This window comes from Eufriesea mexicana, unplaced genomic scaffold (genome assembly GCF_001483705.2).
Source record: "Eufriesea mexicana isolate 0111107269 unplaced genomic scaffold, ASM148370v2 scaffold1223, whole genome shotgun sequence".
Classification (NCBI taxonomy): Eukaryota; Metazoa; Arthropoda; class Insecta; order Hymenoptera; family Apidae; genus Eufriesea; species Eufriesea mexicana.
Genome location: NW_016909336.1, coordinates 57,077 through 80,996, shown reverse-complemented (window position 1 = coordinate 80,996; position 23,920 = coordinate 57,077). Strand labels below are relative to the sequence as shown.

The window sequence follows — 23,920 nt, the reverse complement described above, 5'->3', positions numbered from 1 at the left end:
GCCACGTCTTAACCTTTGCACAAAAATTGGATAAGAAGCGGCACTCGTTTACGTTGATACGACAATCTGTAACCGCTACGAAAGAAATGTTCCTGCGGATAAAGTGTTCGTAACAACGAGAGAATTCAATATGTTGAGATTTAATCTCAATGATTCATACGAAAGTAGTATTTGTACTACTAACATACAACAAAATAAGAAAGAAGAAACAGATGATATAAATGAGTATGCTTCCAAATTTCTGCAATTTTCCATGCAGGCGTAGACTATTGAATGTTCCACAAAATATTGACTGGTTATCTAACCAGTCTAATTACTATACACTCCGTCGAGCTAATGTTACAAAACATAATCAATATTATTACGGGAAGAGTGTGAAAAGAGTTTAATGTCATATTGAAAGGCTCATAAGTTATAGTAAATTGTTCTTTTTCTCCAAATCTTTCTTTTTTTTCCTTTTTTTCCTTTTATTCTTTTTGTAAAGAAATCGCTTCAACTCAACCATTACCACTCATTAAAGCTGAAATCCTTTTTCCAAGCTACAGTATGTAGAGACGCACACATCCATACACAGGTACAAACTGCGCGAATGATTGCGTACGTGCGTATGTATGTATGTATGAATGTATGTATGATGATGTTTGTATGTATGTATGCATGCATATATGTATGCCCGTATGTACATATGGTAATTAATAAAACCTATTGTGTATCCCTCTTATGAGCACATCATACAGTTGTTCCGTTCATAGTATTTGTATATTGATAACTATATATTTCAGTCTGTATAGGACGATATTAAACGGAACATCTAGCTTGCAACCAATGTTTACAATGATTGTTATAATTAAGTATTTGGCTGTATTATAATTTTAATAGTTGATTATAACCAGATATATCTGTATACATATAAATACAAATTAACTATAAAATAAATAATTTAAAGAAAATACAATAAGACGGATAGAACAGATGTTTGAATTATATAGTGCTTGTACATTAGCTATTCGTGTGGAACGGTAAATACAAAATGCTTCGCTACAAAATCGAAAATATCTTCGTAGCATTCACATAATTTGCCTTTTGGCATCTCCTATGTAACACCCGTTGGTCGCACAAATGGTGCAATTATTTATACGATAAATAACCGTAGTCTTTTGTTCCATCAAACAAATTGTATTGATTTATTGTAACAAATTAAAAACGATCTTGAACGGGTAATATTTATCGTTGAATATTTCATTGCTATCCAGTGGTTGATCCATTTACTTATCGTTACTGAAAATCATGATTTGATATCTCGCGCGCTACAATGGAATACACTGGAATGTTATTTTGTTTCGTTTTAGTTTACTTTTTATTCTAACGCGAAATTATTATCTTTTATGTAATTTTTATTACTTCTATCATTTTTATATTATGAAAAATAAAGTCAATTTCTATTGAACATAAAGAAAGTTTGTTATTAAAATTGATTTAAAATGAGAAACGGAAAAATGTTTGATCTTGAATGACTAGTTTATCAAAAATTTTCTCTTTTATTCAGTGTTTCTCGCGATTAGTTCCATGTTCCAATAAAGTATAGCCATTGATTTTATGACGTATAAGTTAAATATATACTAAGAATTTCTTGTTTATCATAATTAAGAAGAAGACAACGTGATAGATACGCCGATATTTTCATTTCTACAGTTTTACCGGATATTCGGTGAATTTAACCGACATGCGCGCGGCGTCAGTAACGGGTGACGTCACGCGTAGTAATACACGCCGAGAGCGCATGGCGAGTGGAGCGTCTGCAGAGGCTGCGCGAAGTGGGAACTGCTTTCGATTGTTGGCGGGCGCCGCCATCTTGGTCAGTGAGCTTGCGAGTGGCTGTACGACGAGGTGTACGTATTTCGGTGAAACGAGTATTTGGTGCGATTTCCCTGAAACCTTTCGTCTACCCGTGAAATCCACGAGCATCCAAGATGTCGGAACGGGAGGACAACGTTTACAAAGCGAAATTGGCTGAGCAAGCGGAGCGCTATGACGGTGAGTACATATTTTCCGGGAAAAGGACCCGGCCTGCGCCAAAATGAAATCCACGAAATCGACACAAAGCACTGCTACAAAGAGAAAGGAGGTAGCACCGCCCTCGTGACGTGCCGACCGTACGATTTCATGGGATATATAACGAGTTCCTTTGAGAACCGAGAACCTCAAACTGTGATCGTGTCTCATTGGATCTGTCAAAAGTCTGTGAAACGTCAAATATGACTAATCCGCACACGGTAGTGACCAAGTCGCCGGTTCACAACCGGTGTTTCTTTATTAAAGGGTAGGTTTGTTCTTAGATTCTGTCACTGCTTCGTCAGAGCCTGTCAAGATACGCAAACTCTCGAGAGCCCTTTTAAAGGATCGGTCGGAATGCCACAAAAAGGTTTCGCCGTTTCCGAGTTACATTGTTTCATCGAAACAAGCTGGCTAACGGCGAGACAGCGTTGCTAGGCGTGCTGTGTTCAGTACATTACGGGGTCCCTCGGCAGATAACCAGACAAGTCGGTCCTTCACCGACGTGTATGACGCATAGACACGGCACGATACTTACCAATCGCTGCCAGGTTACTCCTTAGACACGTAGTAACGCGTGCTCTGCTCGTGGCATTTGGCCTTGAAAGCAGAGAGAAATCATTTGGTCAATCGACCGACCGATCTATAGAATCGACAATAATGCTTTTCGAAAATTGTCTTGCATTTTTCTTCGTGGTTTTCATCCATGACGTATTTTCTTAAGTAATATTCCGTATTACGCAGTATGTGTTCTTAATAATTTTGGCTGCAGAAATTTTTACTTTGCTTCTGGCGAAAGCAACGTGTAGTGGGGACATACATTGCGGTAGAAGGGGAAATCGTCAAATCTCTTCGTTTTACAAACCTCTCGTTTTGCATTTCTCCCTAGATAAATTTTATGCAGCGCGTTTTGTCTCGTGGGATGTTATCAAGCCTGCAAATCAAGTACACGCGTTTGACATTTTGCGGAAGCGCGATGTATCTTCATGCAAATTTCCTGTAACTATTCGGTGACTCGTATTTCTTGCAAACTGGTCTCGTTATAGGAACAAACGTATTTGTACAAAACCGTATTTATGGATTACAATATCATTTTTTTTTTTTTTTTTAGGTGTTGACTGAAGGAATTTGTTTCAATAAATTTCTTATGTACGTACATATCGTAACTAAATAATAGAAATTATCTCGCCTTGGAATATCTAAATTCATTTTATATTTCACTCGACAAGAAATTACCAACAATTTTATTAGACCTTTTCAAGGTTGAAAAGCAAGGAAGAAAGTAACCAATGAGATGGGCAAATGTACAGTGTCTTTCCATTCATCTCGCTATACTGCTTTTCATAATTCCGTCGTTTTCGCCGCTGCATGAACACGTTAATCGAGACAGGCATATTAAAGGGTGGAAATACTGGCATATAGGAGATCCCAGTTGAAACGACCGCTAAGCGTGAAGAATGACAGGGCAGAAGGGAGAGGAGCTGTTGCGACTCTCCCGGGATGAGGAGAAGGAAGGGCGGTGGGCAAATTTGAGGGTTGCAAGAGCAAGACACGGAGGGGAACGAGGAGGGGGAGGAAAGGACGACGGCGGGCGAGATTACGAGTGGAGGGTGAGAACGGGAAGGGGTGAGATGTTCAGCAGAGTGGGGGAAAAGAGGGGCCATAGCAGAAGGAAAGTATTGATCTGTACTAGCTATCCTACGTTTCTGTACACCTCCGTCACTGGATATACTGTGTTCACAGTAATTCTTGCCGCCCGGAACCATCATGAACTTGAGTCTGATCTCTTCTCATAAATGTCACCATGAAATCTCTCTTGATTTTAATCGAACAATAATAAAGGAAAAATATACATTAATTCTCTCTGTGATTCGAATATTTATGCGCTGAATGGCCTATAAATTATGCGACCGATTTTCTTCGTGGACCTTATGTTCTTCGAATTATAACTGATTATTCTTTTCTTTTAAACGATGAATCTTTTGATGCAGTATCTTTTTTTAACGAATTGAATTATAGGTATACTATAGGCAATTTTGCAGCAGTACAAATTTGAGATTTTTAATTATATTTATTTTAAATAACAGATTACGTATTCCGGAAATGAAGGTTCATATTCGTCATATTCGACGATTTTGTTCAGTTTCGTGTTATTATACGCCGCCATAATAATTTTTGCAGCCACCTATCGATCTTATCGTGCAACTATAGGTTTGAATAATATTTAAAAATGTAATATAGAGAAAGTATTAGAAATCGTTGGAATATTTTTGTGAGTTATACAAATAATGAAACCCAGACGAAAGCACGTGTACCTAGATCGATATCATTATTCTCGAACATCATATACCTGTAGATAATAAATACATAATACTAACCAACTACCTCGCAAAGTTCAAGGGGCAGCAGGTTAATATATGCTTGTGCGCTAGTCTTTCTCGCGCAGAGTCCTCTCTAACATCCCAGATGAAACTAATAATATATCCACACATAGGGTAGCCACGTATTAATAATCAATAGATCATTTCCGATTCATTACTTTGCCATGATTGCATGTAATATACCTCGGTAAGTTCGATACCTTTAATGAAATATACGCCATACTTTTACCTTTTAATTTTCACCATTTTGTTGTGGGACAAAATTTCCATAATTTCAAACTTCTAATTTAATCTCGGTCGTAAAATATTCATTTTTTAACGACTGTATCTTATCTATTTTAATTTTTTTATCTTATCTGTGCACCTTTTTGATTCTTTATATATTTTTTATACTATTTATTATCGTTTAATTTTCATTGCTTTTCAATTTAATGACATGTTCATCGACGGCGACGCTCTCGCCGGCGTGATTTTGCAGAAATGGTCGAGGCGATGAAGAAGGTCGCCTCGCTGGATGTGGAGCTGACCGTCGAAGAGAGGAATCTCCTTTCTGTCGCCTACAAAAATGTAATTGGCGCGAGGAGGGCATCCTGGAGAATAATCTCTAGCATTGAACAAAAAGAAGAAAATAAGGGCGTCGAGAGGAAGCTGGAGATGATCCGCCAGTACCGATCTCAGGTTGAAAAAGAACTGAAAGACATCTGCGCAGAAATCCTTGGTGTTTTGGACAAACATCTGCTCCCGTGCGCGTCCTCCGGCGAGTCAAAAGTCTTTTATTACAAGATGTAAGAGAATCTACGATCCTCGACCCTTATCTTCGAGTAGAAAATTAATTTTCCCCACAATTTTATACCTGGATCACGTGGGGCATTTATTATTACCGATTGTAAAATTGCTTAAATTATATTGCAAAATCGAGAAGGTAGAAACTTAAAACAACGTACAAGTTTCTGATTGAACAGTGTGATAACTTAAATTAAAAGGTAACCAGCAACACGGAAGAACGTTCCGTTTCGGTCACTGATTTTTGAGGTATATTGTTTTCTAAAACTTTCAGCCGTCTGTCTTGATAATTGCACTCCTTAGTGGATTTGATTCATGAATAAGCGCAAACATTTGATTTTATTGTTTTAATAGGAAGAAATTATGAAAATTATAAAAGAATATTAGTACATGGTATTATAAAGTATGCCATGTGCTAGATATAAATTAAAGAAATTAATAATAAGAACAAATTTTTCATGCATTAAGCTTGGTACGTTTTTATAAAGTTAAGTTAAGAAACTTGCCTTCTGTATATTTTACTAAGGTTTTCTACTCGATGATTGGCACGATTTAAATTTGATATAAATTAAATTCTTCTCTGTCAAGTCTGTTTATCACTTCAAAACGTTGGCTTGTTATTATAGGAAGGGCGATTATCACCGCTACCTTGCTGAATTCGCCGTCGGTAACGACAGGAAGGAAGCGGCAGAGAACTCTCTGGTCGCTTACAAAGCAGCGAGCGACACCGCCATGACGGACCTGCCACCGACTCATCCCATCCGCTTAGGATTGGCACTCAACTTCTCCGTGTTCTATTATGAGATCCTCAATAGCCCAGACAGAGCATGCCGTCTCGCGAAGGCGGCCTTTGATGACGCGATCGCGGAACTAGACACCTTGTCCGAAGAGAGTTACAAAGATTCTACCCTCATCATGCAGCTTCTCAGGGACAATCTTACTCTGTGGACGTCGGATATGCAAGGAGACGGTTAGTATACCTTTTCGTGAAAAAAAAGCGCTCGTTGCGTTTAAAACGTTCACCACCACTACTAGGCTGTAGAAGCAGCGTCGCACGATCAATAATATGTATTGCAGCAGCGCGATAAAATCTTCTCGTTATATCAGATTTTTTCACAAGGCAACAGAGTTGTGTAGAGGAAGTACAGTGATTTTTATTAACGATATGTTACCAGAACGAACTTATATTTTATGTAAAGCGAAACAAAGGTAATACATTCCAAAATTTTGGCAATTGAGGGACAGAAGTTCAGAATAAGATGGTAAAATCTTTTATACCAGATTCAAGTTTTTGATTGTGTTACTCTTTTAGTTAATTGTATGATTTCATAATGCAATAATATCGTGGACATCATATGTGTATATATATATATATATGGGTCAAGATAAATTGGTCTGTAATTTAGAATTCGAAGCTGATCGCGAAAATGAGGCTGCGGCCGTTTCCACCAATGCTTGAATTCAGGCACACTCTCTCCAACTCGCCCTTGCACTATAAAATCACCTGGTGAGCAACTCAATCGATCCTTCTCCTTCTTTCTCCTTACCCGTTTAGATCCTTTTATTAGTGGGGTAGGGTCAAAATAACACACACCCAGATTTTGATTAAGAATTGATTCGACCCTACCCTACCTGTTATATAATCGGTATCTTATCGTGTCTAAGCAAAACATGTTTGTTAATTAATTGTTTTCTTTTTTTTTATTGCGCAGGAGAGGGCGAACAGAAGGAGCAGTTGCAAGATGCGGAAGATCAGGATGTATCGTAACTCTAACTGTAGTGAGTGTTATCTTGCGCATATAAAACTGAAAAAAAACACAAGAAAGCAAAAAACTCTTAATAACTTGTAAGCAAAAGAAAACAATTCAGCAGGTGGCAGTTCGGGGTGGGAAGGGGAGATCTTTAGCGATTGCGTGACCCTAAGCACGCACGTACGGTTACTCCAAAAAAAAGAAAAAAAAAACACACACACAAACAAAAATGAAAAAATATCATTCGGAATAACACATTGAATTACGGAGCGCGCAGAAAAGTATAACAAAGTAAAAGGACATGCACTCTGCGGTAAATAGAGAGACTGCAAGAGCATTTAGCGAGGCACTATTCTTTGCCTTCTTTGCGTATCGAGAAGAAAAAATGCTGTCTTTTTTAGTGGACGATGTCGAGAACGTTGAGTTGACACCGACTGATGGAGCGCATATATATTTACCCATATTAATTAAAAAAAAAGAACACGAAATGAAAGGAAAGAGGAATTGCGCTAATACAGTCGGTATAAACTCTCATTTTTGTTGGTTTCAGTGAGTGAGAACGAATAGCATTATCCCCCACCCCCTCATAACGTTTCACCAATAATGAAACATGTTAATGGCTCGACGTCGATCGAAGTGCATATTGTGTTCGTTTGTTTTCACCCACCCCAATCTCCTCCTCCTCGTCCTCTTCCCCGCTTTTTTACTGCGCGCATCATTACTCTCGCATACTATGATAAATAACGATATTATTAATGTATGCGTGTAAATCGAGTGTAAATCATCTGTTTATCTAAGGGATAAACGCGTCTCCTTCAGAGCTGGAGTTACGTGGTTGATCGATGGCTGTTAAATAGCCAAGATTGAACCACGCACCTTCATCTCTGTTTTCTGTATAAGATATTATGAATGTACTTCCGACGAAGTGTCCCGGGTTTGCAAAGCAAGTAATTTCATACACCATATAGATCACGATCATGGGTTCTCTCGTGTAGTCATTTGTAAACAATTCCAGAACACGTGCTTACCGCGAAAGCGTCGTACTTAAAAAATGCAATAACATCGATCTGTCTTAAGTCTGGCTTTCGCAGTATTAAATTTTATGTTAAATCGAAAAAATGATTCTTTTAATTGTGATTGAAAAGAAACATACACTGTTCTCGACGTGATAGATGTTCTTTTATATATCAATCAGTCGTGTTCCTCGGTAACAAAAGAACATCATGATTGTCGAGGGTAGGGTGAGAAAAATTACGATAAATCAGCATTTTTAAAAGGAAAAAGATTAAAAAAAAAGAAAAGAAAAGAGAAATTACATTTCACAGACAGGAAATAACAGGAAATATGTAGCTATCTAGCTAGTCTGTAATTGTGGTTGTACTTTTTCATACGCCCCCTGTGTAAACTATAACGATCGCTGTGGTATAACGAATTACAGAATAAACGATTGTATCCCGATTCTTTCTTCACCCGCGCTCACTTTTCGCTATTATCACTGTCCTCGATTCCACTGTATCTTAGTTGATCTTAGCCGTGCGTTCATTCACCTTTTTATCGATGAACCATTCCGTCGATTTCCGCTTACTAGAAAAACGGAAAACATTCCAATGAAAATGATAGATATCTTCGTTCATTACTCTTTACGTGAAATTTCTTTGCGCATCTTAACTGAGGTAAGCTTAGCGATAAATTATAGAATTATTCGTTTGTCAAAGTAAATAGTGTCGGTCGAAAATTTGTTATCGGTATTGTAAAAGAATCCTCAAGTACAATGTTTCTATATCAAAGAATACCAATGTCTGTGTAATTACAAATACAAGGAAGCTATGTACGAGGTTGCGTAGCGGATATCTCGGACGAAAGAATAAGTTTCTGACCGTCACTGTGTTACGCATAGGAAGAAAAAAGCCGAATCCGTGCAGTTTTCTCTCGCGATCATAAAATGTCGAAGATGTTCCGTAAACCGTGTAAGCGTGCAGCAAAAAAGCGAGGTGTATACCTGACAGAAAAACAAAAAAAAAAAAATAACAAAGGCGAAGGGAACGCGCAAATGAAAAAATCGAGAGCTCTGCCTAGAAATTTTTGGTGTACATCGTGCCCCTGTATTTAGGTATTAATAACACGATACAAATTGATAATCATGTTATAAAATAACGTTACAAAGAATAACTCAAAGTAATATCAACGGCACCGTAAGTAAGTATATGCGAGTAATCTTAAGATCGTAAAATTAGGGTATCGAAGGGAGAAAAAAAGAATTTAATCGACGTGAATTGTTCAAGCGATAATGTGGAGAGAAGCAAACAGTTTAGAGCGTATCGTGAAATGAAAAGCAAACACCATCCAGAAGTAATTTTGATAATCTATGCGAAAGGCACTGTGTAAGGTAAATGGAACCGTAGATAGAGGGATGAAGAACAGTGGAGGAGCAGAGAAAACATCGGACTCATCGGATAAGAATTGCATATAATATATATTATATATATATATATATATATAGTTTACGTAAATACGTAATACATGCATAAAACATACCACGCGTACGAGCGACAAGTCTTGAAAGAAAGAGCAAAAAGAAACGAACAGAGAAATTTAAGGTACAATATAAAAGCTTGTCAGTGGCAACGAATGTGGCATAAAATTCCAAACGACGATAAACTGTGAGATACCTCATCCAATTACTTGCTTACACGATGGATTAAAAACAAGATGAAGTAGCCCAACGCGATAACATTATTATTATCGTCGCCGATGTAGCATGATTCATAATGAAATGAAGAAAAAAAAAACATTAATGTAGCGTGTTCTCGGTTAAAATAAATTAAAAATCGTAGATAGGCATTGATACCACCTGGGTTTCACTGTAGGATTATTAACGAAGAACGTAGGTGATCGGTGTATCGATTGAGACCGCTTTTATCCTTTATTCAGTATCGTTGTGCGTGCTTAGTCGATTTTTATAAAAAAAAAAAAGGGAAAAAAAACAGGAAAGAAGAAGGTAAAAGGAATAACACACACTACATACACATCTATTATTCCATCTCTCTAGATGTACTACTTGCTCTTGTCTCTGTATTCTAAACATTAGTTGTGTATCTCTTTCTCTTTCTATAATTACCTTCGGATCATTCCATCTTGTCGCTAACCCAATTCACGAGAGCGAATAATTAGACTTGGATATCAAAATTTATCGTCATTTGGAGGAGGCTAAAATCTGTCATTTCTTTTTTCGGATTCGTATGCGTTCTCACGCTCTGTACTACTACTATTACTACTAACTATTACTACAATCAATGCGATTACACCGGATACGACCTTTTTCTGTAAAACCACACACACACGTGAAAGCTACAAATAAAGTAATTACAACTCTCTAATCGTTTCTTCGAATCTTTATTAATATTATCAAACACGAGTCAGAAACAATAATTAAATATAATAAAATATTCGTCGTATTGCAGTGTCAAACGTAAGTTCGAAACGAGTCATTTGAAATTATCGTCTCTAATGGCAATTTTAATGAGTTTGACAGAATCGTAATTTAATACATACAGAAGGTTCCGATGCCAATAGCAATTGAAGAAATGCATTATTACAGGGTATGAACTTTTAAGTACGACTGTTCTAAATGCACTCTACAAAATACGAGTATCTTGTTTCTATACATTAAGTTACAATTCTGTAAAAAAACATTCGTCATATTTATAGTCGTATGCTATTAAAAAAAAAAAAATTACATTCTTTTTATTCAACAACCCAATTTGCCCCCCTATTGTTTCTTCTTTTTTTTTCTTTTTCTCGTTAATTATGCAATAACTTAATCTTCTACAATTATATGTATGTATGTTCCAATATCGATCACATAAAATTACTTCAATCCACGACTGTCTGTGCCTAGTAATGCGTTTACGCAATCGCGGATTGCGTACTAGTATTGCCTTTCGTGCCCATACTCTGCGACTGATTATCTTTCCCGATAACGTTCTCACGAAAATTCGACGTATTCGATAACAGACGCCTTGGTCTGCGTCTGCTCATGTCCACCTGTTTTAAAATTCGTCCCAGCGTGTTGTCCGTGCCGGTCATAATCGGAGATAAACTGAGGCTCGGTGCAGTCCGCGATTTGATCATTCGACCGCTCCTCGGAGATCTCGCGATTTCGCTCGTTCTGCGCCTGGCAGACTTTAATTTTACGCTACGCAGCATATCTAAGGAAACCACTGGTCCCTTTGGTCCTGGTATGGTGTTCCTTCTAGTCTCCTGAAATGTACATTGTTTTCTTTCAATATTCCAGTTACGCTTAACACTAAACCTGCCATGGTCAAATAACCGGTGGATGGAAAGGGAGCAGAAGCTTTAAAAAAATGGAATAATGGGAGACACTGATCTTCCAATACGTATACTGCCACGAGAATAAGCGATTAAGGAGAAAACGTGGAATTTTAAATGAAAGTTTGGAAAATTACCATGGTAATTTAGACCATGATAGGTTTAACGTTAATGTACCTTACATAATTCAAGACTGAAATTGGTCCAATGAAAATGGAAGGTTTTTCAAAGCAATTTGGTGGCCTCGAATTCATCGATGACCCCAAAGTATTGCGAGCTCTTCCTCTTCCCAGATGTGCGATTCGTTTTTCAGACGCGAAGTTCACCTCGAGATGTTTAAATAACTCGTTATCGAAAAATATACGGTTGACAACATTATTCGAATGAGTGAACTTCACGAATACGACATCTGCCAAGTTTCGACTAACGGATGAAACTTGACTAATCGTGAAAGACGAAGAACAGCAATGTGTCAAGAACTCGAGCGACCTTAACCGAATGTTGACCAATCTCTCGATCTCTAGAGAGCTTCAACTTTCAAAGGACAGAGTTCTCCACACCTCTTGTTCATATACTCCAATTAACGGAGTGACGTGTAACAATCCTCGGATTTACCTTAACGTTCTGCGGTGCTTTTTTTAGGGTCACCTTCAGCAAATCCTCGACGGTTATAGCCGGCCTATTAAACAGCGGCGTCGAGCACTTTCTCGAGGGTGTTCTAACGCTTCTGCTGCTGTTTGGGGTAGTGGGTGTCATCGGCTGCACCGGTGACTGCAACGATGGAAATGGTGGAGGTGGTGGAGGCGGAGGCGGAGGTGGAGGTGGAGGAGGAGGTGGTGGTGGTGGTGGTGGAGGTGGAGGAAGATCACCAGATGACGTGACTGATGATACTAAAATTGACGGCATCGGGGGCGGTGGAGGCAATGATTTCATCGGGGACTTTGACTGCCAACCGTCTAGAATTTGCTGCAACTTCTTCAACTCCTGCATCAGCATCTCGTTACTTCCGGCCAACTTCTCGCTCACCTTCTGCATGCCACTGATCTCCGTGGTTAAAGCATCGAGCGCAGTTGCGTTACTTATACGCACCTGCGATTAAAAGTCATGGTAATAAGGCTGATTTAATGTACGAAGAATGCGAAGAATTGCAAATGAAGTATCACTTTTATTTTTATTTTATGGAGACACTTTATCTGCTTCATTTGCGATTCTTATAAATTTTATTAAGTATTAATATACCTGTGTAATCTGTTCCGATAAATGGGTGACTTTCTCCACGAGTATGTTCATCATCTGCTCATTCTCTGAACGTAACGTGATTATGATCCGATTGAGCTCTTCTATTTGACGCCTCGTTGATGAGGTGGTAGAAATAGTACGTTTAAAGCTCCGATAATTCTGAAAGAGTTATTAATCGGATAATAAGCACGAATTGTTTTCTGTATGAGCAGCAACTTGCCTCTTTCAGCGTGATGGACATTCTCTTTATCACCCAGAAACAGAAGAAAATGACTTTAGCGATGGGCTTCTTGACGAATAGTAATTTTTGAAATTTCCTCTTCCGCTGGAAGTTGCCACATGTGCATTTGTTACCAAATTCAACTGCTGCGAGAGGCTGTAAATAGTAATTATGTTGCATATTACTGTGACGTCAGTGGTGAGATATTTGTATCGTTTTTAATCATAGAATGTTTATAAAAATTCCCTTCGTTTACTTTAACACGAAGAATGTATAATCTCGATTAAATTAATATGTTGAAAAATTACTTGTTGAAGACATCCGCTGCAGCCACCAGAATCAGTCATAACTGGAAGATCTAAACTCGAAGTGGTTCGGGATTCGGAAGTACTACTACTCCATGGAGTCTTCGTGATCGTTGTATTCGGACAAAAGCAATTCTGCAGGTTCTTTTTCTCAATTGGCAATAAATCGGTGATCTTAACAGAAGCAACAGGTACCTGTGGCCTTTCCACTTCCTCCACATCGTCAAATTTCAACGTGGTCCGACATCTTTTAGCCGGAGGTGGTGAACCACTGCAAGGAGTGATAGAATGAGCTCTGTTACATTTTATTTCTCTGTAATCTTGTTCTTCTTTGTTATCGTCCTTGTCACTCTCAACGAAAGGACGTTTATTGGTACGTTCGTTGAAATTTTCTTCCGAAGGTGCGTAATAAGAAATCGTGTTGGATCGTCGTGTCTGATCGAATTTCTTGTACTTTGGTCCATTATGGCCATTGTACTCGTGATTTCTAGCCCACTTAAAGCCGTTTAATTTTCGTAAATTTGAGAAAATTCTTCTACATTCGTTCCAATTGTTAGCCAATCGACTTCCTCCTGAAGACTGCAAATTCTTTTCGTTAATTATTTCAAACCTCGTATCCTGATCTTGCCCACTCCACTTTCCTTCGTTTCGACTTGTAGACTCGCCAACCGAGGCAGTCGATTGAAATTCATCGAGAAAATTATGGAATCCTTGACTCTGAGACTCTGATTCCGAATTAAAATTAGTAAATTGCGTTGGATCCGAGGAGTAACCAGAGGGGAAATTATAAACTGATTTAGAAGGATGAAGTTCAGTGTCGCAAGTATAAATATCGAGTCTAGTCCTTGAAAATGATTTCTCTTCCTGTTCGTTCATTTCTAATTTTATTTCGTCGTTCATCGACAAAGTCTTGTCCAATGAAAAACATTTTTCTCTAGCCTCGTCGTTTACCTGTTTGATTTCGATCAGATCTGGACTGTTTTCGCTACTTCTTTCCTTTTCTTTCTCACTTTTATCTGAGCCATTTAAATGCAATCTCATTCGACGATGTCGGGGCACAATTTCTGGACTTAAATCGTCGCAGTATGATAAATCCAGTTGATCTGATTCGAAGAGTATAGATTCTGGAGATCGTTGTTGCAACAGCCGTTCAGAAGACAGCGTTTCCTTCTTGAATGGAGTATATTCGTTCCTTACGTTATCAATCTCGTCAGAAGTATCTGATTTTTGTAATAATGTTTCTTGAGATTGATGTAGTTGTTTGCGTCGAGATCGTTTGTAGCCTTTCCACTTTGCCATTATGATTTCGTTCCATGTGGTTTGCTCAATGTTTATACAAGTCTTGCAGAACCCATAGATTATTAATTAAGTAGGTATCAACATTTTGAAAGTGGAAAATGTTTTACGAGAAGTCTTTTTAAAGAAAGAAATTATTTTGCACGTTGAGAATCACGCGTATTCACACTGGTTTCGTTGATCTATCGAACGGCTATAATAGAACTGTTCTATATACTCGATTACACAGATGACATTGTTAAAGGTTGTCTATTAACGTTTGTTTTGGTTTCGATATTAGCACTAGGGAATTTTCATGGCTGATATTTTCTAAATTAGTATCATTTACACTACTGTCCCTAATAAAGTTAATAAAAAGGAAGAATGCAAAAAAAGTAACGAAAACGATATTTTGTGTTTAAAGAAAATTTATTTTCAAATTACCTACGACAAATTTCACGTTTCGACAGTCTACTTCCTCTAAAATGAGGCCAACTTTTTTTAAGGTAGTGCCATCTGCTTCATTTTGTCCTCCTTATTGTTCTATCGTGTTAATTATAAAGGAATTTAAATGTCTATGAAGTGTGTGTTATGCGTATGTCTACTGATCAGCAAAGGATCCACCTTTTGCTTTTTTAAATGTTTCTTTTTCGTGTACAACACGAATCATTTTCATGATTGATACCAATAATCGCCGGAGTTTCATTTCATATTGTCCTATTCGGCATTTTTAATTTTTTTATCAAAATAGTTTACAATGTTCATTTTTTGTTCACGAAACTCTCTCCCTTTTCAATGTTCTTCTTGAGTTCTGGAATTGCTGCGTCCAATAGTTTCTTCTCGTACTCACTGAGTTTCTCGATACCAAGATTCTTTTCGAGTCCATTTTTCTGAAATTTGATATAAATATAATATTTCGAAGCTAAATATTGAAATATACTGTTACTCGATAATTATACTTACGCCCAACAGACAAGGCGTTGAAAAGTATTTGGTATCGCAAACATCCGATTTGACGTAAGTGCACTCTACAATATTCTTTTCTCCATTAAGTGCCTTGATTAAGGAGAAACCGAATCGAGCACCAGCATATGCCATCGAAAGCGTTGCAGAACCTGTGCCAGCTTTCGCTTTAACAACTTCAGTACCAGCTTCCTGAATTCTGTGAGTCAGAGCCTTCAATTTATCTTCTGGGATAGAAATTGAAGGTTTGGTTTGTGAAAGTAAAGGAATAATAGTGACACCGCTATGACCTCCAATAACTGTCACTGATACTTCCCGCGGACTAAGGCCCTAAAAAATTTCACGTTATACATATTTTCAATATCATGTTAAATCTGCTTATTATAATTTTACTGACTTTATACTCAGCAATGAATGTGTTTGCTCTGACAATATCGAGAGTTGTAACACCGAATACTCTTTTGGGATCGTAAACGCCAGCCTTTTTCAATACCTCACTGGCAATAGGTACAGTGCTATTAACCGGATTCGAAATAATGGCAATAAGTGCTTTCGGTGATACTTCTGCTATAGCTTGGACAAGATCTCTCACTATCGAAGCGTTCGTGTTAAAAAGATCATCTCTCGTCATTCCGGGCTTACGTGGAACACCGGCAGGTATAAGGACTACCTAAAAAATAATATATAGCGAAGAAAAGGTTTTTAATTTTTAATTGTTCGTTAACTGTAAATAATTTGAATAAATTTAATAAGATAAAAACCTGCGCTCCTTTAACGGCATCCTTTAATTCGTTTGGTCCAGTGAATGCTTTCACTTTTGCCGCCGTATCCATATGCGATAGATCAGCAGCGACACCTGGTGTATTCACAATATCATACAATGATAATTCGGTTACAAGAGGTGACTCTTTCAGAAGCAATGCTAGCGGTTGGCCGATTCCTCCGCTGGCCCCCAAAACTGCGACCTTGGCATTACTCTACAGAACAAAATATTCCGATATAAAAAGATATATAAAACGTGTCAATCTTATTTATTTCTCTATCGTATCTCTATTCCAGGAATTCCATGCTTCATATCTTATATTAGATTTCATGATATTAGGCAAAAAATAACTATAACTAAGATCAGTAATCGTTTTAAACACATTCATGGTTGCATAATTGTACTTCACGTGTACATCACGAAACGTAGTATAAAAGTATAAAGAGATGTTTTAATGTGATCAATTAAACTCGTTACAATCTAAACTTTGATGAGAAATTAAAAGGATGATAGGGACTAAAATGTAGTAGACTAGTTAACAATTATAATTTTAATGTAAGTTTAAATTATTACTTAAAAAGGGCTTACCGTGCAGCTGGTAGATAGCCGTTTCGCTCCTTGTTGAGCAACTCCCAATATAGGCTTCAGATATCGCGGCAACATGTTCGCAGTGACTTTGTAAGCACGAATGAGATGGATTTCAAATTTGAGACAACGCTCGATAACCTTTCAAAGACACCCCAATGACCTCAATGATATTTCACACTTGTTCTGTTTCGCTCTCTCCAACTGTCTGAAGTGTCGCAAGACGTAGCAATCATGCGTATAACCGCTCTAATCATTTACGCAGGCTTAATACTGGTTGTGATTTGTAACGCGGGAATTTTTGAAAATTTTATGTAAATTAGTTATATCTCAGACTAACTTCATCATTATTCCTGTAAAACAGAATATTCTTGATTTTTTTGTTATGTTTTACTACATTTGTCAACATGTAGTTTTAACTTTGTTAAATTGCATTTTAAATTTATTATTACATATAACATGTAAAATGAAATAATTTAAGACAAAATATTTCATTTATATTTTAGATATAATTGAAATATTAAATAGTTTCGAATATTGTACTTGTACTATTTATTAACAACTGAAACGGTTTTTTCAATCTGTCAATATGCATGAGAAGCTTCATAAAATGTTTGTTTCTTAAAATTTCACTGAATTAAATCTTAAAATTTGATTCCAGTAAATCTATGATAAATTGATAACACGATGTTTTTAAGAAGTTAAATTTATATTGGTATTATAATAGTTGAATTAATTAATGTTAGCTCAAAATGTCAAATGGTACGTTAAGGTTACTTAACCTATAAAAAAGTATTAACACAATGCTTTTTTTATTAAAATTATACTACTTAAATCAAAAAATTACTTATACATTTTTATCATATTTCATTTTTTATAATTATTTAATTTATTTCAGAAATAGAAACTAGTTTATTAATAATAATATTAGATGTAAACCCTGTGCAAAGGATCATAAAACATGAGACAAAAATGTTGACGCAATGCTTGGATTCTACCATTGTCTTTGCCAATGCTCATTTAATGCAGTCATCTAATAATCAACTTGCTATGATAGCATGTCACGGTCATGGAGCAAAGTTCTTATATCCTTGTGAAAAAGCATTAGAGATCAGACAAATTGATGGACAATATGAAAAGTTTACTATGGTTGAATGTACTGTAAGGCAACAATTACAACAAGTTATCAATGAAATTTCTTTGGACAAACCATTAAATGGAGAAAGTCTGATATCTGGGGCATTAACCATGGCACTATGCTATGTTGCGAGGTTAGAAAGGGAAAAGATTGCTGGAGAAAAATTATATTCAAGGATTCTTGTGATCACTGCCAGTAATGATTCAGCAACTCAATATATGAACTATATGAACATATTTTTTACTGCTCAAAAAATGGTTTGTTATTCTTATATATTTTAATGTTTATCTAATTTAAAGCTAAAATTTAAATTAATATTCTTTTTAAATATATAGGCAGTAATATTGGATGTATGCAGTTTAGACCAAGAATTGACCTTACTTCAACAGGGCTGTGATATTACTGGTGGAAATTATTTAAAAGTTCCTCAATTAAGTGGATTATTACAGTATTTATTGGTAAGAAAAAAATAATTTAATTGTTTTTAAACAGTTTAGTTATATTTATGTTTCCTTTCCAGTGGATATTTTTGCCAGATCCAAATATTAGATCAAAGTTAGTACTCCCGCCTCCTGTGAAAGTAGATTATAGAGCAGCATGCTTTTGTCATCAAGAATTAATTGATATTGGTTACGTATGCTCTATATGTCTATCAAGTAAGGCAAATGAATTTAGTTTAATATTGTACTATATATGTTATACTATATAACATATATGTAAAATAATAAATAATTTTTTTTTTAGTATTTTGCAAATTTAGTCCAATATGCACAACCTGCCAGTAAGTATCATGGTAATATTCTAATTTGTTACAATTGTTATAATTCATGCTTTTTATTAATCATATTCTTTTTTTTCTTTTGTTTTTACAGTACAGTATTCAAAATGCCAGGACCTATACCTATAAAAATGAAGAAAAAGAAAAAGAATGTAGATATAGTTCATTAATTGTATTTAGGGATAAAGATTTTTTACTTAAATATATCTATTTTCTCATTATGGATATTATTCTTTAAGCTATTTAAAAGGATTTTTTTAATTTACTTAAAAAGAAACTTGCAAACGAACACGTCATAGACCTTTATTATAATATACTTTATCTACATGTTCCTTTACACATTTCTTAAAATCTTCATACTCAGATGGATATAGCTTCATCAATTCTGTACTCATGGAACTTAACAGTTAAAATAGATTAGCATATATTTTTATATACAAGCAGGAAGTAAATATTTAAATAACTTACTTTCTTTCGGGAAAAATTGCTAGAGCAGATGGAATTGCAAACAAACAACTATGAAAATAAATCATATTTAATAAAAAGTTATTTAGACAAGGAAAGCCGAAAGATAATTTGGAAGTTACCCCAGAGCACATAAGCAAGTTTCGATTGGAATTAAGATCCATGATCGACGTTGAAAAAAATAATTGGCCAAAAATTTATGAGTTAAGAGTGGAACGAAAATTAAACACGGTATCGACATAACTATCCTTGTAATTAAACATTCATAAACACCCTTTATGGCTGCCACTTTTGATTTCATGAAAGGATTCTTTTCATCTTTCATAAACAATGGGATCCCTGTTGTAATCTCTTTATATCGTATAATTGGTAAATTTAATATGTGGCTTGTAGTCATTGCACAAAATGGCAGATATCTCTGTTGACAGAGAATTATATGAAAAGCTTACTGTAAAATAAAACATATTAAAAAAATAGAGCAAAAAACTAACTTGCAAAATAAATCTTCGAAATAATATTTTTTTACAATAAACAGTTACGATAGAACTCGTTATAGCTGCACATAAGATAGTATTTCTTATTGTAGTTTTATCGTTATTATTTAGTCTACTTCTATACGTGTAATTTATAATAGCGATGTGTAATTGATGCAATATTTGAAGTGTCACTGTAACGGGAGTATTTCTAGTAATTAGATATAATAATTATTGAAATTTGTTATATATTTTCTGGAAAATATTCTGTTTTCATAAAATTGAAATACTTTTAAACTTACTTTTGAAATGCTAACATCGACGCCGTAAGTACTGCTGAAGCAGGCATCTGGAAGGACAATCTACTAAAAGAGTGTATTAATTCACCAGTATCTGGATGAAATGCACCATCTCTAAGTTGCTTTGCACGAATAATATCGGACATTTGTGTTCCTGAAGGTATTTTACCCATTCTGACAAAAATTAATCATTTAAAAATTTGGAGTAATTAGAATTGAACAATTAAATTTGACCTACTTGTAATCATCGCAAAATTGTTTAGCTTCTCTTAATCTCTTCTTACTTTCAAAAATCATACGGAAATCGGTAATAAAAGCAAAATGTTTCAATCTACCAATATATGTAGATTGATCCCATAATGGCTTATCAATATCAATTTTTTCGTCGATGTTCATCGTTAATTACAAATTCATGTATACATAATTTGCAACATTATGGACAAGTTCACATTTATTAATTATTTATAAATTGTGACATTTTATATTTCATGTTTTCTTAATAACTTTATTTTGAACTTGGTTCTTTATTAACTTTAATAAGGGACAATTTATGAATAGAAAAAATTATTCAATAATTTATATGAGCAAATTAATACCATGAAATCAGTGAAATTATCATTTTCACATAGCGAGTGAAGTTAACTGAAAATAATTGCGTTTTTACATTGTCAATACTTTAAAACATAATATTTGCGAAGTTTTTTTCGCATAAAATTAGAGTGGTATTATAAATTATGGTACACATTTTTTTACAATATAGTATCCTTTATTTTTTCTAAAAATCTATAACGTATATTTTACATAGGCTAAAGCAACAACTTGTAAAGAAGCGATTCAGCGATGGGAAGAGAAAACGAGTTTGAATGCTAGCGAAGAGAAAAAAATCATTTTGTCCTTTCAGTGGCCTCCTATTGAAAAAATGGATAATAATTTAGCAGCACTTACTGCTGTAGAGTCAGTTTTGCTTAATCTATTTTTCTTTGTTTTTTGTTTCTATTAAAAATAATAAAAGCAAACATTTTAAATATTTACGTTTTTAGAAAATTATCTCTCTCAACGAATATGATAGAAAAGATCAGTGGTATAAATTCTTTAAAAAATTTAAAAATCTTATCTTTGGGTCGCAACAATATTAAAACATTTTCTGGATTAGAAGCAGTTGGAGAACACTTAGAAGAATTATGGATATCGTATAATCAGATCGAAAAGATTAAAGGTGTCAACGTATTGAAAGCGCTAAAGGTACTGTATATGTCGAATAATTTAGTAAAAGATTGGGCCGAATTTAATCGTCTACAAGAAATACCACATCTCGAAGATTTATTATTCATCAATAATCCTATTTGCGAAAATATGGACGTAGAATCTTGGCGTAGTCAGGTAATTAGAAGACTTCCAAAATTAAAGAAACTTGATGCTATACCTATCGTATAATTATTTCATTTGTTTATTGAGCATACGGAATGACAATAGAAGTTTGAGTCTTGATAAAAAATTTTGCAATAAAATTGCAAAATATGTATTTACACGATGTAGTGTACATTTATAATACATTTTTTTTCCACACTCAAATATAATACATTGTATTGACATTATCGACATTGCTTTTTTTTTTTAATAAAATTTCGCGATGGACAATTAATAATCTTCAACTTTCATATCGTTCAATCCGAGTTCTTCATTTTGATCAAAACTTCTTTCATATTTAGTAATTTCCAAACCGCTATCTAAACCTTCATCTGAAAGACTTTGAATATAACTGTTGCCTGCTGGATCATCTAACACAAGTGTGATCTTTCGTTTTCCTTCTAAAACCTCATTTAAATGAGATATGAAATCATCCATCCGTTTCATAGTATCTGGATCACTACTATCACCGCTAAAAGCTATCGACGATGATAGCTGTTCTTTAACCGCTACTAAAATGCCTTCTACAGTAGTAAAACGTCCACCCAAAGTAGCGGGACCAATTTCTAATTCCAATTCGGGTACTTGCATGTAACAAGTTTCAGATTTCAATAAATCGCGGCTAAAATCTTCTTTTCCTGCAACCTTTACTTTTATTTTTACTCCCATATGTTCAATACCTCCACCACTCTTAACTTCATTAGTTCTATGCCCGCAAGCTTCACAAACTGTTGCCATAATTACAACTTCCTTAAAATGTGGGATATCTATAGAATTAATTAAGAATAAATAGATTTTTTAATTGTCATAATGCTACAAATGATGAAAAATATGCAGAGTATCAGTAATTTTAAAATACTTTAAAAGGTAATATAATAGTATTCGATAAAACAGAAAAGAAAATATAATGACAATGTTAAATAATATAAAAAGGATACTGGTCAATTTCATATTGGTTTCACATGGGCAATTACACTCTGGACAATTTGTTCTAAAGGAAAGTACTTCTCCCTCAAATTGTTCCAAAGTATATTCTCCTTCCTTTATAGGTTTCAATAAAGTATCTTCTGAATTCTCAGAATAAATTCCTAAAATGCTATCTTGCTCTATGGATCTTTTAAATTGTGTTATAGTACATCCTTCATCTTTTAATGGTGCTTTTGGGTTTTCTATATGACATTCACCTGATATGTCTTCAAATATCATAGTGAAAGGTTCATCTAAAGATTTAAGCTTCCTTAATTTCTCAAGAAACTGATCAATTTGAGATGCAGCATTTGGATGCTTTTCTCTTCTTTCAGGTTGATCTTGTTCCAAACCATCGATTGTTCTTTCTATAATTCCTTCAATTGTTGTAATTTCACCTTTTTGTGATCTAGAAGGGATTTCGAAGTCCAGGGATGGAATTTTTACACAAGTATAATCTGATTTAACTACCTGACGATTTAAATCCCTAGAAGATTTAACTTCTACTGTTATTCTAATTCCCTTCTCTGTAATTTTTCCACTATTTTGTATTTCATTATTTTGGAAACCACAATGTTCACAATCAAAAGACATTAGTACAATATCTTTATAATATGGTATCTTTGTCAAGAGTAATTTAGTAACACCCTGTATTTTAAAATAGTATGTTAGTTAGGAAATCAGAAATATTTTGTTTTAATAACAAATTCACAATGTCATACATTTTGCCCACAATTCATGCAAAGACTTTCTATCTGTGTCGTCTCTGGTTCCGGATCGTCAGCGGTCAAGGAACGAAATATTGGTTTCGTTTTTTCTTCGGTAATTTGTTTTCGATCTTCTGCCATTTTTTGGTTATATCAAATTTATACGCCACACTTAGGTAAAAAATCTGTTTTAAATAAAATTAAGTTAGATTATTGATTTATGTTGATAAATACTTTTGTACTATACTTACTTTTATCCGCTAAATATAAATTTGTAAGCAAAAATTATAATTCATCAAACCTTTAGAAAACATAATGATCAAAATAAATTCACATGCATAAATTATTTAACCTAAGCTAGGGTCCCTAGTAGAAGAAGCGTAACTAACTTTAAATTATTAAATTACTAAAATTTTTAAATACACGATATATTTAATAAGAATATCCAGAAATTATTTTATATATTACTATTGCAATTGTAATTACAATTATAAATTTATTGCATTTATGTAAAAATTTGAAATATTGGAAATTATACAAAATTATTCCCATCTGCATGGAATATATAACATATACTATGTAATTTCCATGGAAATTATATGGTTTAATATTTGAAAATATGTAAATTATTTAATTTTAAAATAATGTTTCCTGTTACTGATAGAGAATTACCTTTTATTTAAAATTAACCATAAGGAAATTTCACAATGCGACCTACCTTTTATGTTTAATAATATTAGCGCCAACTTCATGCATATCATTTTGAATGCATTTAAAGCGGCACAATTTAATGTGGCATTGATACTTTGACTAACAATTGTATATTGTATCAGACGTAACAAATTTAAAAATCTTTATTTTTCTATAGCATTACTTGTTAGAATTGATTACTTATCTTATAAGTGAATATTAAAATGTGACTTTTAATAACATTCCGTTTAGTCCAGTATTGTGTACATATTAATGACACTATAACCTGTGTTATCGTAGAACATAGCACAGCATGCTAAGAATTGTCGGGTCTTGGAAACATTAACTCAT

At 34.7% G+C, this 23,920-nt stretch overlaps 7 protein-coding genes across 8 annotated transcripts; 3 read left to right on the top strand and 4 right to left on the bottom strand.

Moving 5' to 3' along the window:
- The first annotated feature begins 1,833 nt into the window (after positions 1–1,833).
- Positions 1,834–11,961, top strand: 14-3-3epsilon (tyrosine 3-monooxygenase/tryptophan 5-monooxygenase activation protein epsilon). Of its 2 annotated transcripts, XM_017900436.1 has the most exons (5): positions 1,834–2,034; positions 4,912–5,218; positions 5,843–6,186; positions 6,929–6,995; positions 11,939–11,961. In XM_017900436.1, the coding sequence occupies exons 1-4, from the start codon at positions 1,971–1,973 to the stop codon at positions 6,982–6,984; spliced, it is 771 nt and encodes a 256-aa protein (XP_017755925.1). In that variant the 5' UTR covers positions 1,834–1,970; the 3' UTR covers positions 6,985–6,995; positions 11,939–11,961. The 2 variants fall into 2 exon arrangements, with proteins under 2 accessions (XP_017755925.1, XP_017755924.1); XM_017900435.1 differs by lacking the exon at positions 11,939–11,961 and having other exon boundaries at positions 6,929–8,992.
- LOC108547781 (cyclin-dependent kinase 12) lies at positions 10,737–14,534 on the bottom strand. Its single transcript, XM_017900437.1, has 5 exons — positions 13,064–14,534; positions 12,756–12,911; positions 12,536–12,694; positions 11,912–12,385; positions 10,737–11,227 (listed from the first exon to the last, which is right to left on the bottom strand). The coding sequence occupies exons 1-5, from the start codon at positions 14,357–14,359 to the stop codon at positions 10,874–10,876; spliced, it is 2,439 nt and encodes an 812-aa protein (XP_017755926.1). The 5' UTR covers positions 14,360–14,534; the 3' UTR covers positions 10,737–10,873.
- A 443-nt stretch (positions 14,535–14,977) lies between these two features.
- On the bottom strand, positions 14,978–16,872 carry Mdh2 (malate dehydrogenase 2). The gene is made up of 5 exons (XM_017900422.1): positions 16,650–16,872; positions 16,060–16,275; positions 15,696–15,968; positions 15,299–15,628; positions 14,978–15,225 (listed from the first exon to the last, which is right to left on the bottom strand). Exons 1-5 carry the CDS (start codon positions 16,722–16,724, stop codon positions 15,097–15,099), a joined length of 1,023 nt encoding a protein of 340 aa, XP_017755911.1. The 5' UTR covers positions 16,725–16,872; the 3' UTR covers positions 14,978–15,096.
- A 473-nt stretch (positions 16,873–17,345) lies between these two features.
- Positions 17,346–18,732, top strand: Tfb4 (transcription factor B4). Its single transcript, XM_017900433.1, has 6 exons — positions 17,346–17,408; positions 17,545–18,041; positions 18,120–18,242; positions 18,305–18,440; positions 18,529–18,565; positions 18,657–18,732. Exons 1-6 carry the CDS (start codon positions 17,399–17,401, stop codon positions 18,730–18,732), a joined length of 879 nt encoding a protein of 292 aa, XP_017755922.1. The 5' UTR covers positions 17,346–17,398.
- A 123-nt stretch (positions 18,733–18,855) lies between these two features.
- LOC108547767 (sideroflexin-2) lies at positions 18,856–20,195 on the bottom strand. The gene is made up of 6 exons (XM_017900420.1): positions 20,038–20,195; positions 19,803–19,973; positions 19,519–19,711; positions 19,150–19,445; positions 19,031–19,078; positions 18,856–18,961 (listed from the first exon to the last, which is right to left on the bottom strand). The coding sequence occupies exons 1-6, from the start codon at positions 20,193–20,195 to the stop codon at positions 18,856–18,858; spliced, it is 972 nt and encodes a 323-aa protein (XP_017755909.1).
- Positions 20,196–20,396: 201 nt separating this feature from the next.
- Positions 20,397–21,269, top strand: LOC108547766 (dynein light chain 1, axonemal). Its single transcript, XM_017900419.1, has 3 exons — positions 20,397–20,405; positions 20,605–20,753; positions 20,840–21,269. The coding sequence occupies exons 1-3, from the start codon at positions 20,397–20,399 to the stop codon at positions 21,231–21,233; spliced, it is 552 nt and encodes a 183-aa protein (XP_017755908.1). The 3' UTR covers positions 21,234–21,269.
- Positions 21,270–21,433: 164 nt separating this feature from the next.
- Positions 21,434–23,218, bottom strand: Zpr1 (zinc finger protein Zpr1). The gene is made up of 4 exons (XM_017900431.1): positions 23,131–23,218; positions 22,895–23,064; positions 22,145–22,820; positions 21,434–21,973 (listed from the first exon to the last, which is right to left on the bottom strand). The coding sequence occupies exons 2-4, from the start codon at positions 23,018–23,020 to the stop codon at positions 21,438–21,440; spliced, it is 1,338 nt and encodes a 445-aa protein (XP_017755920.1). The 5' UTR covers positions 23,021–23,064; positions 23,131–23,218; the 3' UTR covers positions 21,434–21,437.
- Between the last annotated feature and the right edge of the window lie 702 nt (positions 23,219–23,920).

What these genes read in the sequence shown, in the direction of transcription:
- 14-3-3epsilon (XM_017900436.1), top strand. Translation starts at nt 1,971, where the DNA reads ATGTCGGAACGGGAGGACAACGTTTACAAAGCGAAATTGGCTGAGCAA. An exon ending in GCAAGCGGAGCGCTATGACG is followed by an intron (nt 2,035 to 4,911) that starts GTGAGTACATAT and finishes GTGATTTTGCAG; the next exon opens with AAATGGTCGAGGCGATGAAG. An exon ending in GTCGGATATGCAAGGAGACG is followed by an intron (nt 6,187 to 6,928) that starts GTTAGTATACCT and finishes TTTATTGCGCAG; the next exon opens with GAGAGGGCGAACAGAAGGAG.
- LOC108547781 (XM_017900437.1), bottom strand. Translation starts at nt 14,359, where the DNA reads ATGGCAAAGTGGAAAGGCTACAAACGATCTCGACGCAAACAACTACAT. An exon ending in GCAGCGGATGTCTTCAACAA is followed by an intron (nt 12,912 to 13,063) that starts GTAATTTTTCAA and finishes TACTATTTACAG; the next exon opens with CCTCTCGCAGCAGTTGAATT. An exon ending in TGTCCATCACGCTGAAAGAG is followed by an intron (nt 12,695 to 12,755) that starts GCAAGTTGCTGC and finishes TAACTCTTTCAG; the next exon opens with AATTATCGGAGCTTTAAACG.
- Mdh2 (XM_017900422.1), bottom strand. Translation starts at nt 16,724, where the DNA reads ATGTTGCCGCGATATCTGAAGCCTATATTGGGAGTTGCTCAACAAGGA. An exon ending in ATGCCGTTAAAGGAGCGCAG is followed by an intron (nt 15,969 to 16,059) that starts GTTTTTATCTTA and finishes ATTATTTTTTAG; the next exon opens with GTAGTCCTTATACCTGCCGG. An exon ending in CATTCATTGCTGAGTATAAA is followed by an intron (nt 15,629 to 15,695) that starts GTCAGTAAAATT and finishes GAAATTTTTTAG; the next exon opens with GGCCTTAGTCCGCGGGAAGT.
- Tfb4 (XM_017900433.1), top strand. An exon ending in GATTATTACAGTATTTATTG is followed by an intron (nt 18,243 to 18,304) that starts GTAAGAAAAAAA and finishes TTTCCTTTCCAG; the next exon opens with TGGATATTTTTGCCAGATCC. An exon ending in CCAATATGCACAACCTGCCA is followed by an intron (nt 18,566 to 18,656) that starts GTAAGTATCATG and finishes TTGTTTTTACAG; the next exon opens with TACAGTATTCAAAATGCCAG.
- LOC108547767 (XM_017900420.1), bottom strand. Translation starts at nt 20,195, where the DNA reads ATGAACATCGACGAAAAAATTGATATTGATAAGCCATTATGGGATCAA. An exon ending in CAATTTTGCGATGATTACAA is followed by an intron (nt 19,974 to 20,037) that starts GTAGGTCAAATT and finishes AATTTTTGTCAG; the next exon opens with AATGGGTAAAATACCTTCAG. An exon ending in TCGATGTTAGCATTTCAAAA is followed by an intron (nt 19,712 to 19,802) that starts GTAAGTTTAAAA and finishes TCTAATTACTAG; the next exon opens with AAATACTCCCGTTACAGTGA.
- LOC108547766 (XM_017900419.1), top strand. An exon ending in GCAGCACTTACTGCTGTAGA is followed by an intron (nt 20,754 to 20,839) that starts GTCAGTTTTGCT and finishes TTACGTTTTTAG; the next exon opens with AAAATTATCTCTCTCAACGA.
- Zpr1 (XM_017900431.1), bottom strand. Translation starts at nt 23,020, where the DNA reads ATGGCAGAAGATCGAAAACAAATTACCGAAGAAAAAACGAAACCAATA. An exon ending in GCATGAATTGTGGGCAAAAT is followed by an intron (nt 22,821 to 22,894) that starts GTATGACATTGT and finishes TTTAAAATACAG; the next exon opens with GGTGTTACTAAATTACTCTT. An exon ending in AACCAATATGAAATTGACCA is followed by an intron (nt 21,974 to 22,144) that starts GTATCCTTTTTA and finishes TTAATTCTATAG; the next exon opens with ATATCCCACATTTTAAGGAA.